At 44.8% G+C, this 17,815-nt stretch overlaps 1 protein-coding gene across 1 annotated transcript; it reads left to right on the forward strand.

Moving 5' to 3' along the window:
- Nucleotides 1-1,942: 1,942 nt before the first annotated feature.
- On the forward strand, nt 1,943-17,289 carry LOC310823705 (NLR family CARD domain-containing protein 3-like; the record flags this gene model as incomplete). The annotated part of the gene is made up of 7 exons (XM_083696559.1): nt 1,943-2,131; nt 4,290-6,078; nt 13,442-13,615; nt 14,116-14,289; nt 16,133-16,306; nt 16,422-16,468; nt 16,736-17,289. The coding sequence occupies exons 1-7, from the start codon at nt 2,095-2,097 to the stop codon at nt 17,287-17,289; spliced, it is 2,949 nt and encodes a 982-aa protein (XP_083552685.1). The 5' UTR covers nt 1,943-2,094.
- Between the last annotated feature and the right edge of the window lie 526 nt (nt 17,290-17,815).

The raw sequence follows: 17,815 nt of genomic DNA on the forward strand, positions 1-17,815 counted from the left end.
ATGGGAGGCGTTGACCGAGTCAGTTACAAAGAACTGTCACGTGTGCAGAGTAGTGTGTCTATGGTTGTGTCTACTGTAGACACTGCTAACAAGCTCTTGAGCTTAGAGACTCTATCTTAGTCGAAACACATCTTCTAGTCGGCCATCATGCTTTATGTTAACATGTATAGTTTATTTCCCTCTTCTATTCTCCCATGGACCAACCACAACTACCACCTCATTTCCTAAAGTCACCTAAAGTGTTTTTAGTCATAATTATTACAATAACTGTATCATCTTCTGACAGAGGTCAGAGAGGAGGAGGGGAGACACATTTAACTGTGTAATTGTATTGATAGTTTCCTCTACTTGAAACATTCAAGCCTCTGTTGTATTATATTGATTGTTACATTCCTTTACAGTTCAGTCTTCTTCTAGTTGGTACTGTCGGCTTGTCCTGGACCAGCAGACAACCGTGACTGTTGAACCCTGCCTAGACCTTGTCCTGGACCAGCAGACAACCGTCACTGTTTAACCCTGACTAGACCTTGTCCTGGACCAGCAGACCACCGTGACTGTTTAACCCTGCATAGACCTTGTCCTGGACCAGCAGACCACCATGACTGTTTAACCCTGCATAGACCTTGTCCTGGACCAGCAGACAACCGTGACTCTTGAACCCTGCAAAGACCTTGTCCTGGACCAGCAGACAACCGTGACTCTTGAACCCTGCATATACCTTGTTGAGTGAGTCCCACATCACATCATCAATCAAATAATAATTTAATTTCAAGTCAGATTTTCGCTTTGGTCATTCTTTTAAGTCTATTTCCTGCAGCATGAAAATCATACATGTGTGAGTGTGTGTGTGTGTGTGTGTGTGTGTGTGTGTGTGTGTGACATTTTAATGGCCACATTTTGTCAGAGAACGTAGAGTGACCACTCTATGATGGAGCCAATCAAATTCAGAGGAAGACTTCCTCATTCTGAACAACGGTTAGTTTGATGTTTATTCCTCATATCCTGACAACACAGATACACACTCATGAACATGTGATGTTCACTGTCGACTGTTAGTTAATGTGAATTAATTTTGTGTTTGACAGGGTCCAGAAAGAGAGACCAGCCTCACCTGTACCCAGCTGTGTGTCCATGAAGAGTGACTGGTCTATGCACCATCCAATATCCTTCGGAGAAAGACCTCCTCATTCTGGTCAAAGGTTAGTTCGAGGTTTAATCCTAGTAGTCAATATCCTGACGACACACAGACACACACTCATATGAACACATGACATCCATTATCTTCTGTTAAACATGTGAGAATATTGGTGTCTGACAACACAGATACCCACTCATGAACATGTGATGTTCACTGTCTCCTGTTAATGAATGTGAGAATGTTGGTGTCTTTGTGAAGGAGAGCTGGAGGGAGATGGCCACTAAAAACCTAAAAGCTACTGACAATACAGATATATTAATTTGGACTGACTAAACCTTCCACCAATGTTCGTTTTTTGTAATATTCATCTGACCCAGGAACTATGTTTTGCGGTATACACTCTTAAGTTATTCTATTTGGGAAACTGGGCCTCATTCACACTTCTCTGGATAAAGACATCTGCTTATTTCTTGTTTTACTCAGAATTCCCAGTGACCAGGTGGAGAGACCAGAGTCAGAGATTCCCAGTGGTCAGTCTGTCCAGAGTCAAAGTGAACTGGCTTCCATATTCAGGGTGAGCTAAATAGAAAGTACGACATTAAAGATGGCAAAGTAATCCTCGTACAAAAGTTATTATTTTCTTGTTTCAATTGCATGCCAAAGTCAAGCAATGTGTCTTTTGTATTTAGTGTCTCTACTGTGTGTAAAGGTTTACCCATTATTGTCTATCTCACTCCACTTTATTTTTCTAAATGTTTCAGTCGCTTGAAGACAATGTCATCACTTTACTGAGAAATGAGCTGAAGAGGTTCAAGAGGCTTATTTCTCAAGACTACCCAGAGTGCTTTGAGAGTCAGGGGGAGGAAGAGGAAGTGGTGGATGATGAAGAAGAAGAGAAGCAGGAGAGCAGTGCCAGAGAAGGGGCTCTGAAGATCACACTGCACGTCCTGAGGAACATGAACCAGAAGGAGCTCGCTGACACACTGGAGAAACGTAAGAGACCTCATGTGATTTCACAGAGAAGTGGTACTGGGCCTGAAATATTGTTGGAAATACAAACACCACTAACTGTAATTATGATGTATATCCCTATTTGGTCATTCTTTATATTATGTTGCCTCTATAACTTAGTGTCTCTGTAATTACTCCAGTAACAAGATTGGTTGTTACTGTATAATTGCATAGTAATGGGTTTGGACAGTTTCCTATAACACAGATGGAATAAGGACTGTTCTTTCCTACACGTGTAGTAATATATCAATCAAATACACTACATACAATGTAATTAATTACTATATAAATAATTAATAATTAATTACTATATAACAACTTGTTAATTCATATATATATATATATGTATACAGTTACTGCAGGTATTGGGTCAACTTATAACTTGTAAAACACTTGTAAAGTGTGCCAGGAATATTTTGTGAATTGTTTTACTTTTATTTTAACAAATAGACACAGAATATCAACAAAAAAAGTCCAGAAAAACATATTATATAAAGTTATAAATTAAGTTGCATTTAATCGAACGAAATAAGTATTTGATCCCCAAGCAAAAGATGACTTAGTACTTGGTGGAGAAACCCTTGTTGGCAAGCACAGAAATCAGACATTTCTTGTAGTTGGTCACCAGGTTTGCACACATCTCAGGAGGGATTTTGGTCCACTCCTCTTTACAGGTCCTCTCCAAATACTGAAGGATTCAAGGCATTTGCTTGGCAACTCGAAGCTTCAGCTCCCTCCGCAAATTTTCGATAGGATTAAGGTCTGGAGACTAGTTAGGCCACTCCATGACCTCAGTGTGCTTCTTCTTGAGCCACTCCTTTGTTGCCTTGGCCGTATGTTTTGGGTCATTGTCATGCTGGAAGACCCATCCACGACCCATCCCCAGTGCTCTGGCTGAGGGAAGGAGGTTCTCGTCCAAGATCTTACGGTACATGGCCCTGTCCATTGGCCCTTCAATGCAGTGAAGTCGTCCTGTACCCTTAGCAGAGAAACAACCCCAAAGCATAATGTTTCCACCTCCGTGTTTGACGGTGGGGATGGTGTTCTTGGGATTGTAGCATTCAGAGTCAAATTTATGCAAAAGAGTTCAATTTTGGTCTCATCTGACCACATCACCTTCTCCCAAGCCTTCTCTGAATCATTTAGGTGTTCATTGGCAAACTTCAGATGGGCCTGTACATGTGCCTTCTTGAGCAGGGGGACCTTGCGGGCACTGCAGGATTTCAATCTGTTACGGTGTAGTGTGTTACCAATGGTTTTCTTCGTGACTGTGGTCCCAGCTGCCTTGAGATCATTACCAAGCTCCTCCCGTGTAGTTCTGGGCTGATCCCTCACCCTTCTCATGATCATCCTTACCCCACGAGGCAAGATCTTGCATGGAGCTCCAGGCCGAGGGCGATTGATGGATATTTTGTATTTCTTTCTTATTTCTAATAATTGCACCAACAGTTGTCTCCTTCTCACCAAGCTTCTTGCTGATGGTCTTGTAGCCCATTCCAGCCTTGTGCAGGTCTACAACTCTTACCCTGATGTCCTTTGAATGTTCTTTGGTCTTGCCCATGGTGGTGGAGAGGTTGGAATGGAAGAGATTGATTCTATTGACAGATGTCTTTTATACCCATAAGAAGCAGAGATTAGGAGTACTTTCTTAAAGTGACAGGACTAATCTGTGTGCTTCATGGGCATATAACCGGTCTGTATGAGCCAGAATTCTTGCTGGTTTGTAGGGGATTAAATACTTATTTCCTTCGATCGAATGCAAATGAATTTATAACTTTATATAATGTGTTTTTTCTGGACTTCTTTGTTGATATTCTGTCTCTATTTGTTAAAATAAAAGTACCATAAAAATTATAGACCGGTCATTTCTTTGTAATCGGGCAAACTAACAAAATCAGCAGGGGATCAAATCATTATTTCCCCCACTGTATACTAAATGTATGCACTCACTGAAATGGAAGTCGCTTTGGATAAACGCGTCAGCTAATGGCTAAATGGCATATATATATATATATATATATATATATATATATATATATATATATATATATATATATATATATATACAGTTATTGCAGCTATTGGGTCAACTTAATGTGAAGTGTGCCAGGAATATTTTGTTAATTGTTTTGTCATTCAGATGAGCTTGCGGTGGTGTGCCAACAAGAACTCAAGTCCAACCTGGAGAAGAAGTTTCAGTGTGTGTTTGAGGGAATAGCTAAGCAAGGCAACAAAATACTTCTCGATAAGGTCTATACAGAGGTCTACATCACAGAGGGTGGAAGTGGAGAGGTCAATAACGAACATGAGGTCAGACAGATTGAGACAGCATCCAGGAGACCAGCAACACAGGAGACACCAATCAAATGCAATGACATCTTCAAGCCTTCACCTGGACAAGACAAACCAAAGAGAAATGTGCTGACAAAGGGAGTCGCTGGCATTGGAAAAACAGTCTCTACTCAGAAGTTCATTACGGACTGGGCTGAAGGAAAAGCCAATCAGGATGTCCAGTTCATATTTCCACTTCCTTTTCGGGAGCTGAATTTAATGAAAGAGAAGAAATGCAGTTTGAATGAACTTCTTGGTCATTTCTTCATTGAAATAAAAGAATCAGGAATCTCCAACTTTGACAAGTATAAAGTTCTGTTCATCTTTGATGGTCTGGATGAGTGTCGACTTCCTCTAGACTTTAAGAACAACGAGACATGTTGTGATGCCACAGAGTCAACCTCAGTGGACGTGCTGCTGACAAACCTCATCAAGGGGAATCTGCTTCCCTCTGCTCTCCTCTGGATAACCTCCCGACCTGCAGCAGCCAATCAGATCCCTCCTGAGTCTGTTGACCAGGTGACAGAGGTACGAGGGTTCAACAACCCACAGAAGGAGGAGTACTTCAGGAAGAGAATCAGTGATGAGAACCTGGCCAGCAGAATCAACACACACATGAAGTCATCAAGGAGCCTCCACATCATGTGCCACATACCAGTGTTCTGTTGGCTCTCAGCCACTACCCTAGAGAGACTGTTGGGTGAAGCAGAGAGAGGAGAGATGCCCAAGACTCTGACACAGATGTACACACACTTCTTGGTATTTCAGACCCAACAGAGGAATATGAAGTACCTTGGAGACCATGACAGAAATCCACACTGGGATAAAGAGCTAATTTTGTCACTGGGAAAACTGGCCTTCAATCAGCTGGAAAATGGCAATTTGATCTTCTATGAAGAAGACTTGAGAGAGTGTGGCATTGATGTCACAGAAGCCTCAGTGTACTCGGGAGTGTGCACTCAGATCTTCAGAGAGGAGTGTGGGCTGCACAAAGTGTTCAGCTTTGTGCATCTGAGCATCCAGGAGTTTCTAGCTGCTTTATATGTGTTCCTCATATTCAGCAACAGCAATGAGAATCCACTGGTCAAACAGAAATCCTCATCCATGAAGCTATGGTCATCACTGAGACGCACACCTCTGGTCGACTTACACAAGAGTGCAGTGGACAAGGCCTTACAGAGTGAGAATGGTCACCTGGACCTGTTCCTGCGCTTCATTTTGGGCCTCTCACTGGAGTCCAATCAGAATCTCCTACGAGGCCTTCTGACACAGAAAGGAAGCAGCTCACAGACCAATGAGGAAACAGTCAAGTATATCAAGAAGAAGATCAGGAAGAATCCCTCTCCAGAGAGGTGCATCAATCTGTTCCACTGTCTGAATGAGATGAATGACCATTCTCTAATGGAGGAGATACAAAGCTACCTGAGCTCAGGACGTCTCTCACAAGCCCAACTCTCACCTGCACAGTGGTCAGCTCTGGTCTTTGTGTTGCTGACTTCAGAAGAAGAGCTGGATGTGTTTGACCTGAAGAAGTACTCCAGATCAGAAGAGGGTCTTCTAAGGCTGCTGCCAGTGGTCACAGCCTCTAAGACGGCACTGTAAGTAGATGGACAAAACACTGTATTGAAACTTGCGCGATGAATGGAGTATGTGATCACTTATTATGATTTACGGATTAAATGGAAGAAACTGAGTTATTGATCACATGGTCAAAAGTCATTCATTAATTGATTGCACACTTATCCTTCATGTTTTATTGACACACAAATATGTAACTTGCTCCATCATGTTCAGTCGCTTTGTGTCTCAACTCCCAATAATGAGGTAGAAAAAGCTCCAGTCGGAGTATTGAACACTGGTTTGGAGAAACGTTGACTCTGTTTTTAACATTCGCATTCCACTCGCGGTACCACAGATACTCACTCCGCAGCTCAAATGAAGACTTTTGGTCTGACATTAAACAAATAACATAGGTAGCATACAGCGGGTGAAATAAGTATTGAACACGTCACCATTTTTCTCAGTAAATATATTTCCAAAGGTACTATTGACATTACATTTTCACCAGATGTTGGCAACAACCCAAGTAATCCATACATACAAAGAAACCAAAACAAATAAGTTCAGAAATTAAGTTATGTGTAATAATGTGAAATGACACATGGAAAAAGTATTGAACACGCTTACTAATATTTATTTAATACTTTGTACAAAAGCCTTTGTTGGTAATGACAGCTTCAAGACGCCTCCTGTATGGAGAAACTAGTCGCATACATTGCTCTGGTGTGATTTTGGCCCATTCTTTGTCTTTTCATCCTTCCTTCAATTATGTGAAGTTTGCCAGTAGCATTTGCTGAAAAGCAGCCCCCACACCATGATGTTCCCACCTCTAAACTTCACTGGTATGGTTTTTTTAGGGTGATGTGCAGTGCCATTTCTCCTCCAAACATGGTGTGTATTATGGCATCCAAACAGTTCAATTTTGCTCTCATCTGACCACACTATTTTCTCCCAGTATTTCACTGGCTTTTCCAAATGTTGTGCAGCAAACTTTAAACAAGCTTCAACATGCTTTTTTTTCAGCAATGGAGTCTTGGTGGTGAGCGTGCATTCAGGCCATGGCGGTGGAGTGCATTACTTACTGTTTTCTTTGAGACAACAGTACCTGCTAATTCCAGGTCTTTTTGAAGCTCTCCACAAGTGGTCCTTGGCTCTTGGACAACTGATTATTCTTTTCACTCCTCTGTCAGAAATCTTGCGAGGAGCACCTGATCGAGGCAAATTTATGGTGAAATGATTGTCTTTCCACTTCCGTATTATGGCCCCAACAGTGCTCACTGGAACATTCAGAAGCTTAGAAATGCGCCTGTAAGCAATGCCATCATTATGTCTTGCAACAATTAGGTTGCGAAGGTCTTGAGACAGCTCTTTGCTTTTACCCATCATGAGATGTGTCTTGTGTGACACCTTGGCAATGACACCTTTTTGTAGGCCATCAGTTGGGACTGAACCAGCTGATATTAATTTGCACTGACAAGGGGCTGGATTGCTTTTTAATTACTGCTAGATTTCAATTGTTGTCTTGGCTTTCCATGCCTTTTTGCACCTCCCTTTCTTCATGTGTTCAATACTTTTTCCCTGTGTCATTTCACATTATTACACATAACTTAATTTCTGAATGTATTTGTGTTGGTTTCTTTGTATGTATGGATTACTTGGGTTGTTACCAACATCTGGTGAAAATGTCATGTCAATAGCACCTGTGGAAATATATGTACTGAGAAAAATAGTGACGTACTCAATACTTATTTCACCCGCTGTATATAATAACTTGGCTGGTTGTGTTCACAGTTCAGCTAATGAGTTTGTCAGCTTTATTTTAGTGAAAGTGAAATGAGTCAGTTCTCTCACCAGTGAGTTTACAGTTGGAAGAAGCTTGCCACTCTTCTCCAACTGAAAGCTCTATCCATCACGACCCCTGGCACTGGCCCGACAATTGGACCGGATCCGGGGCACCCTTCCGGGTGAGGTCCGTCAAGGGACTGGCCAGCTCGGAGAAGCCCAGCACGAACTGCCAGTAATAGCCAGCTAGCCCCAGGAACGGCCTCACTTCCTTCTTAGTCCTGGGCCGCGGAGAGGCGGCGATGGCCGCAGGTCTTTTTAACCTGCGGCCGCACCTCCCCTCGACCCAAGTGGTACCCTAGATACCGGATCTCCCTACGCCCGATCACGCACTTCCTTGGGTTGGCTGTCAGCCCCGCCTGCCTCAGGGACCGCAGAACAGCAGCCACACGCTGCACATGCTGCGCCCAGGTGTCACTGTGAATGACAATGTCATCCAGGTAGGCAGCAGCATAGGCAGAGAGTGGCCGCAGAATGCGGTCCATGAGGCGCTGAAAAGTGGCTGGGGCTCCGAACAACCCAGAAGGGAGCACCGTGAACTGATATAACCCGAGCGGAGTGGAGAACTGCCAGTATCCCTTCGTGCAATCCAATGTCGTAAAAAATGTGGCCGTGCCAAGCCGGTCCAAGAGCTCGTCAACCCGGGGCATCGGGTAGGCATCAAATTTGGAGACCAAATTAACCCTTCTATAATCCACACAGAACGGTATAGACCCATCCGGCTTGTTGACAAGCACGATGGGGCTACACCAGTCACTGTGGGACTCCTCGACCACACCCAGCTCCAGCATGGCTTCCAATTCTTTACACACAATGTCTCGTTTGTGTACCGGCAACCTATAGGGACGCGTGCGCACCGTTAAACCCGGCTGCGTTTCTATATGGTGGTCGATAAGCGTAGTCCGACCGGGCAGGGGAGAGAATACGTCAGCGAACCTGGCTTGCAAATCTGCAACGTCCGTGGCCTGGCTAGCAGAGAGATGGTTATCAATACCGACCGGAGTGCTAACTTTTGATTTTGGGACTTCCGGTCCGAACTAGCCAGAGCAACAGTGACCACATCGTTACATTTTTTAAGGAGATTTACGTGATACACCTGCAAGCTATCCCCCCGGTCCGAGCGTACTATCTCATAATCTACGTCCCCCATGCGACGTGTGACCACAAACGGCCCTTGCCACTTCGCGAGTAATTTCGTGCTGGAGGTGGGTAACAGTAGGAGCACCTTGTCTCCCGGTGTAAATTCTCGCAGGTTAGTTCCCCTGTCGTATAGGCGCTTTTGACGCTCCTGGGCTTGCTGCAAATGCTCGCGTGAGATAACCCCTAGGGCGTGGAGCTTTGTGCGCAAGTCCAGGACGTACCCTTCCTCCCAATTTTCTTTAAGAAGGTCTAGGACCCCCCGGGGCTTACGCCCGTAGAGTAATTCAAACGGGGGAAACACGGTGGAAGCTTGGGGAACCGCATACAGCAGGGAATCTAGCCATTTATGCCAATTCCGACTATCCTCGTGCACAAACTTCCGGATCATTGATTTCAAGGTCTGATTGAACCGCTCACAAAGGCCATCCATGGCCGGGTGGTACATACTGGTTCGAATCGCCTTGATGTTCAACAACCCATATCACTTGAAACAATGCCTGCGCTACACTCCTGGCAGAAATATTGCTCAGTGGTATTGCCTCTGGGTATCGGGTTGCGTAATTTATCAAGACCAACACAAATCGATATCCCTGTGTACACCGATCAAATGGCCTGATAATATCCATGGCAATGCGGTCGAATGGGTTCTCGACCAATGGTAAGGGCCGCAACGGGGCCCTGGGAATGGCTGGGGGATTTACCAATTGATATTCGCGACAAGAAGCGCACCACCTACGCACCTCTGCCCGAATTCCCAATAAAATCGAGCCATTATACAGTTTAGTGTCTTATCATAACCTAAATGGCCCGCCATGGGGTTGAAATGAGCTGCCTGGAAGACCATTTCCCGGCGGCTACGGGGAACCAACAACTGGGTTAGCTCCTCCTGACTATGTGAGTCACGACTTACTCGGTATAACCTGTCGCTGATAATCGCAAAATAGGGGTGGGCGCAAATTGTGTCTGGCCGTACCAAAGTACCATCAATTGCTATCACTTGGTCATAGGCAGATCGTAGGGTCTTGTCACGAGACTGCTCGAGGGGGAAGTCACCTAGCAGCAGGTAGTTCGGCGGGGAAATCTCGGGTTGAGACCCCCCCGCCGGCTCCGGCTCCTCGGCAGTGTCGCGAGGCGCCGCCTCAGCACAGAGCACATTACACGCCTCACACCTCCCTCTCTGTCATGCATGCACCCCGGTAGCCCGCTTTTCTGCTTGAGGAAACCCCTCCCAATCTACACCCAGAATAAGGGGATGCGTGAGGCGCGGGCTAACCGCCGCCTGTACACACGCTTTTTTCCCTCATAATGAATTTCGATAGTGACCACAGGGTATTCGTGAATGTCCCCTTTAACAATGACCCCGGTCGAACCTAGCGCTCCTGTATCATGGACTGCATGCAGCCCGAATCCAAGAACGCCTGGTGCGTATCGTGTTGTATCCTTACCGGAACACAATATGCCTCTCCTGGTCTGGGGGGAGGGCCTGGTATGTTGCTGATGCGGACGACCTGCCCCACCTCCATCACTGGGCAATTCGCCTGCACATGGCCCGTCCGTCCGCATTGCCAATACACCCCCCCTGTTGCTCGGGGTGCTTCCTGTGGGGCCAGGGCTGGTTCTCCACATGCCTGCCCCTGCCATCTCATGCTCCTTCCGGGTTTGGTTGCCAGGGCTCCTGCGGCGGGAGGGAGAGATGGTCCTCCACCAAGGTAACGGCGGCCACGAGATCCTGGGGCCGGTGGTACTGGACCCAGGCGGCGGTCCGGGCTGGGAGCCCCGTGAGGAACTGCTCCAACACCACCCGGTCCCCGACCTCCTCCGCCGAGCTGTTCCCTAGGTCCAGCCACCGCCACACGCTGTCCCGCAGCCGCTGGGTGTAGGCAAAGGGCCGGCTCCCCTCCTCCATCGTCAGGGCCCGGAACCGGCGACAGTGTTCCTCCGGGGTGAGGCCCAGGCGGTCTCGCACGGGCTAGGGAGGGATAATCCTGCTGGGCGGCTGTTGGCAGGCTGTGGGCAGCGAGCTGCGCCTCGCCTGACAGGAGGGGCAGCAAATGGTACGCCCACTCGCCGTCCGGCCACCCCGAGATCCTCGCCGTCCCCTCGAACACCGCCAGGAACGCCTCTGGGTCGTCCAGGTCCCCCATCTTCTAGAGGTGTACCTTGGGGGGACCTTGTCCCAACCCGGGCGCCGGTCCCGCTTTGATGGCCCCGACGAGCTCCCGTAGGAGGGCATGGTCCTCAGCCCTCGCCGTCGCCATCTCTCCCATCGCGGACTGCTGCTCCTGCTGGAGGTGGGCCTGCTGCTCCAGCATGATGGCCATCCCTCCGATGGCCGCGCTTAACGCCTCCATTTCCCACCGTCTCTCTGTGCCCAACGTTGGGCGCACTGTAATGGGATCCGTTGTACACAGAGGCGGAGGCAATGTTATGATAAGGGAATGGTCCCGTTTATTTAGCTGTTTAGTCGACTTTCCAGTCATTGGCTTTCCAGCCCTTCCTCCCTCAAAAGCAGAGGCACACACATCGTAAACCATTTTGTTAACGAGGCTTCATTCGCAACAGGTGCGCAACAAAGCCTCGCTTTCGTAACCCTGGCCACGGTCCTGTAGCTCCCTCTACAGGCCGAACGTTGCATGTCCCCCCACAATTATCAATGATACTTGCTCTGAAAAAGTCAATGACGGAGACAGAACATTTACATGATCTTCTAATTGTCAAGTTGTCTAGGTGTTACAATCAGTTCAGCTCTGCCCAAACTTGAAAACGGCTTGCTCAACACATGAAGGATGCAAAGGGACAACTCAATTCCTTTTTGGTGTTTTATTTTACTTCCAGATGGTTTTGATGACATTGGTAATATGTTAAAACGGTTGAATTGTTGAATAGAGTAGATGAAATGAATTGAATGACATAGGATTAAGGAAAAAGAAATAGAGAATAGGTTGATAACCTTAAAGATAAACAGAAAATAAGCATGCATTACTTTACACAATAAATAATGCATGACAAAGCAACAAAGCATGGCTTTGAATAAAGTAAATGTTTAAACATCTCAATTTAATCTAGCACTTTAAGCAAACTTTATCTGCAGTCAGGAAATATTCAAAATAAAAGGAGTCACCACTCCAACTAGAATAAAACATGGTATTGATGCTAAGCACTGAATGCAACATAATAAATCATTTCAAACATTTCATCCCAGTTGCGTCTTTAGGGTTGAACAATGAGCTGTGTGTTTTTTGTTTGCAGGTTGAGTAATCCAAGCAAAAAGGGTGGCAAAGCTAACTCAAAACATTTTATACCCATACTTATCTGCGCAGGTCAAAGCAGTCCCTCCAGCAACGCTGGCTGAATTGTTAGGTCCACTCATGCGTTTGGGTTCTCTGCCCTCTTCAGGCCTGGAGTTCTTTACAAGAAAAGCTGCCGTTGTGCTCATGTTTAGTGTGTTCTGTCCTTTTACGCAACACCAATCAATTCCTAAACTCTTCACTGTGACTACACTTGGCCTACCACTTTATTTGTATTCCACCTTTTTCTTTTGTGAACTCCCAGATCATCATCCCGTGCATGCACCCTTAACCTAGGACTACTTTCCCCTCCAAAAAGATGAATGAATCAATATAAGGTCCACAATATGAGCGTTCTTCATAATTGAAAAAATGTGATGAAGGGTACCGTCTTACCTATCTCAGATGGGGTGTTTTTTTTTGAGTAACCATTTCATAGGGACAGCAACACATGCACAGTTCAATAACAAGAGGCCTACCTTTAGGTCATGATGGCCTTTCAGCTGACTCAGCACATCCCCACCAACAGATATAACCCAGGGGAAAGATATAACCGTTGTCAACCTGACTGCCTGTCTTAATTCGTACCGTTACTACATAGAATCATAAACGAGTCCAATACTGATCATGAAGGAATCAATGAACAGTGTATGACTGAAAAAATATAATCATCATGACATGGTCATACTGATTAAAATAGATTGTTGTTTGGCTGTATTGATTATAACAATATCATAAATGACAGATGAGAAATCTGTCTCCCCTCACACTATCAAGGAGGGAGCATGGGAATAAGGCACACAATGCAACAATCATTTATTGTACAGCTATAATTACATCATATTCAGCTCTATTTATCATTAAAGGCAGAATTTCAAAGAGTGTGTGTGTGTGGGGGGGGGGGGGGGCACTCTCTGGATACCGTTACTCTCCTCAATTCCTGAACAATCTGGCCTTAGATCATCTGATGGGGCTCCACAATACTGCACTAACCTAATAGCTAGCAAATATACCACACTTAGAAATACAATGACTACAAACCTGCCTGTGATTGGCTTGAATCATGAATTCTTATCATAATGCACCACAGTGATCGTTTGGCTGCATGTATTTATTTGTTTTACTCATTCAGGCTGAATGGATGTCACCTCACTGGGAGATGCTGTGAAGCGTTGGCCTCAGCTCTCAGCTCAGACTCGTGCCACCTGAGAGAGCTGGACCTCAGTAATAATGATCTAGGTGACGGGGGGGTGAAGCTGCTCTCTGCTGGACTGGGGAGTCCACACTGTCAACTACAGACACTGAGGTGAGATCTCAAACTATTATTTTTGTCAGACACGTCATTACTAAGTGTCTGTTACATTATCAATGATACTCTTGTTGCTCTGCAAGGCTCAATGATTGAGACAGACAATGTCCATTATCTTCCAATCAATTCCTATATCATGGTTGTGTGTGTGTGTGTGTGTGTGTGTGTGTGTGTGTGTGTGTGTGTGTGTGTGTGTGTGTCTGTGTCTGTGTCTGTGTCTGTGTCTGTGTCTGTGTGTGTGTGTGTGTGTGTGTGTGTGTGTGTGTGTGGTGTGGTGGGGTGGGCACTCTCTCAATAATCTTTCTTTCCTCAATTCCTCATCAATCTGGCCTGAGATCAGCTGATGGGGCTACACAACCCAATAGCAATCAAATATACCAGACTGAGAAATACATTGACTACAAACATGCCTGTGATTGGCTTAAATAATGAATTCTTATCATAATGCACCTCAGTGATCGTTTGGCAACATGTATTTATTTGTATTCCTCATTCAGGCTGAATGGATGTGACCTCACAGAGAGATCCTGTGAAGCGTTGGCCTCAGCTCTCAGCTCAGACTCCTGCCACCTGAGAGAGCTGGACTTCAGTAATAATGATCTAGGTGACGGGGGGGTGAAGCTGCTCTCTGCTGTACTGGGGAGTCCACACTGTCAACTACAGACACTGAGGTGAGGTCTCAGACTATTCTTGTTGTCAGACACATCATTCCTAAGTGTGCTACATTATCATTCTATGGAATCAATGATACTTGCACAGAAAGGCTCAATAATTTAGACAGACAAAGGATATTATCTTCCAATCAATTACTATGTAATGTGTGTGTGTGTGTGTGTGTGTGTGTGTGTGTGTGTGTGTGTGTGTGTGTGTGTGTGTGTGTGTGTGTGTGTGTGTATGTGGTGGGAGGGGGGCTGCTCTGTCTTCAATATCTGAATATGTTTGTCCTCCTCAAATCCTGATCCACCTGGCCTTAGATCAGCTTATGAGACTGCATAATACTGCACTAACCCAATAGCTATCAAATACATGATACCAGACGTAGAAATCTAGTGACTACAAATGTATCCATGGTTAATTGCTCCCCTGTTGAGAGGAACTATAACTCTCACTCATAAATTCTTGTGCCACAGTGATCGTTTGGCTTCATGTATTTATTTGTTGTCAGACACATCAGTCCTAAGTGTATTACATTGTCAATGATACTTGCACTGCAAATATCAATGATGGAGACAGAACATTTACATGATCTTCCAATCAATTCCTAAACTGTTCACTGTGACAACACTAGTTCTACCACTTTATTTGTATTCCACCTTTTTCATTTGTCAGCTCCCAGACCATCATCCCGTGCGTGCATTTATTTTACCATGATGAGCGGTCTTCATAATTTAAAAAAAATCGATGAAGGATACTGTCTTACCTTTCTTAGATAATATGTTTTTGAGAAACCATTTCAGAGGGACAGCAACACATTCACAGTTCAATAACAAGAGGCCGACCTTTAGGTCAGGTTGGCCTTGCAGCTGACTCAGCACATCCCCACCAACAGATATAACCCAGGGGACAGATATTACCGCTGTCAACCTGACTGGCTGTCTTGATTCGTACCGTTACTACATAAAATCATAAACGAGTACAATACTGATCATAAAGGAATCAATGAACAGTGCATGACTTAACAAAATATAATCATCATGAAATGGTCATACTGATTTAAAATAGATTGTTATTTTGCTATATTGATTATAACAAAATCATAAATGACAGATGAGAAATCTGTCTCCCCTCACACTCTCAAGGAGGGAGCATGGGAATAAGGCACACAATGCAACAATCATTTATTGTGCAGCTTATAATTACATCATATTCAGCTCTATTTATCGTTAAAGGCAGAATTTCAAAGAGTGTATGTGTGTGTGTGTGTGGGGGGGGGGGGGAGGGGCACTCTCTGAATACCGTTACTCTCCTCAATTCCTGACCCACCTGGCCTTAGATCATCTGATGGGGCTACACAATACTGCACTAACCCAATGGCTAGCAAATATACCACACTGTATAATATGTGTTTGTGTGTGTGTGTGTGTGTGTGTGTGCGCGTGCGCGTGTGCCTGTGTGTGTGTGTGTGTGCGTGTGTGTGTTGGCAGGGCGGCTGCTCTGTCTGAACTGTCTGAATAACTTTCTTCTCCTCAAATCCTGACCCACCTGGCCTTAGATCAGCTCATGGGACTATACAATACTGCACTAACCCAATAGCTAGCAAATACATTATACCAGACGTAGAATTCCAGTCACTACAAATGTATCCATGGTTGCTAGCTCCCCTGTTGAGAGCAACTATAACTCTCACTCATAAATTCTTGCACCACAGTGATCGTTTGGCTGCATGTATTTATTTGTATTACTCATTCACATGTGGTCTTTCAACTGCCAACTGAAGAGGATTTAAAGCTGCACATGTACATTAGAGAGGAATAATCAGATTCTTGATCAGATGGAGTGACACTATTTCCCCAGGTTGTCAGGCTGTGGAGTCCCAGAGGAAGGCTGTGTTTCTCTGGCTTCAGCTCTGAGGTCTAATCCCTCCCACCTGAGAGAGCTGGACCTCAGCTACAATCACCCACGAGACTCAGGACTGGCGCTGCTCTCTGCTGTACAGAAAGATCCACTCTGTAAACTACAGACATTCAGGTAAAGGCTGAATATGTGGCTGGACGTATCAATGAGATTATTGCACTGTATCTATTTTCCTCATGATTGTAAGTGTGTCATCCAACCTCTGTGTGTTCTTCTGTGGTTGATATAGTGTGGACCATGGTGGAGAGTGCAGGCTCAAACCTGGGCTGATCAAATGTAAGTCACCACCGCTGTAGAGAATAGGACTGTGATATTACTCAAGAACCAGGGTACAGCAGAGTTCAAACAGAGCACCAGTATTGTATTCATATGTAAATCTAAAATATTAGCAAATGTGAATTAGTTTTATCCCTTTTAAAACATTTTCAATTAATCATTAATATTTTGTGAAAAAAATAATGTTGCCATAACAAGATCACATTGTGAGTATTGTAAGTTATTCATTTATATTGATTTGATGATTATTTTTGCCCTCTCAATCAGATGCCTGTGAGCTCACACTGGACCCAAACACAGCATACAGACTCCTCTCTCTGTCTGAGGAGAACAGAAAGGTGACACGGGGGAGAAAGAAGCAGCCGTATCCTGATCACCCAGAGAGATTTGACTGCTGGGACCAAGTGCTGTGTAGAGAGGGTCTGACTGGGCGCCGTTACTGGGAGGTAGAGTGGAGTGGGAGAGAGGCTGGTATAGGAGTGACATATAAAGGAATCAGCAGGAGAGGATGGGGTTATGACTGTGTGTTGGGAAACAATGACAAGTCCTGGAGTCTGTTCTGCTCTGGTAACAGTTACTCTGCCTGGCACAATAATAAGGACACTGTCATACCTGTCTCCTCATCTGGCTCCCACAGAGTAGGAGTGTATCTGGACTGGCCGGCCGGCACTCTGTCCTTCTACAGCGTCTCCTCTGACACACGGACCCTCCTGCACACATTCCACTGCACATTCACTGAGCCCCTCTACCCAGGGTTTATGTTTTGGCATGGGGGCTGTTCAGTGACCCTGTGTAAACTAGTCTCAGGGAGATCACACTGAACACCAAAGGCTCAAAGATGACGGATCATAACATGATGCAGTTGGATAGTGGTGTGTTTTCAATGAGATGTTGGATGTACAGATGTTCCCTCTCCCAGTGTGTAGGGTGTAGGATTGTTGTGTGTAGTTATATTATGTTTTACTATATATATATATATATATATATATATATATATTATATTATATTATATTAAATAAAATAAAATGCATCTGATAGTAAAATAGACTGCAATAGAGTGACAAAAAATAGAAGCTTACATGTTTTTTAGTTTTTTTGATGGAAATGCATCTGACAATCCAGATGAATGATGAGATGATCAAATCAGACTGATGATGAACTCTGAGAATAACACAGGAGAGAGTGTCTGTATGTATATAAGAGTTGGCTAGATTGGGTGTTTGAGTTGTGATGCTGGATCACGTTGCTGTGTGTAAGATAGCAGGGAGTGGATGTGAAGACAGCTCTCCTTCTCTGTCAGTACCACATGGACATGTTCTGTAATTCACTTTCCATAGATTCCTTCAC

This window comes from Argentina silus, assembly GCF_951799395.1.
Source record: "Argentina silus genome assembly, chromosome: Y".
In the NCBI taxonomy this organism is placed as follows: Eukaryota; Metazoa; Chordata; class Actinopteri; order Argentiniformes; family Argentinidae; genus Argentina; species Argentina silus.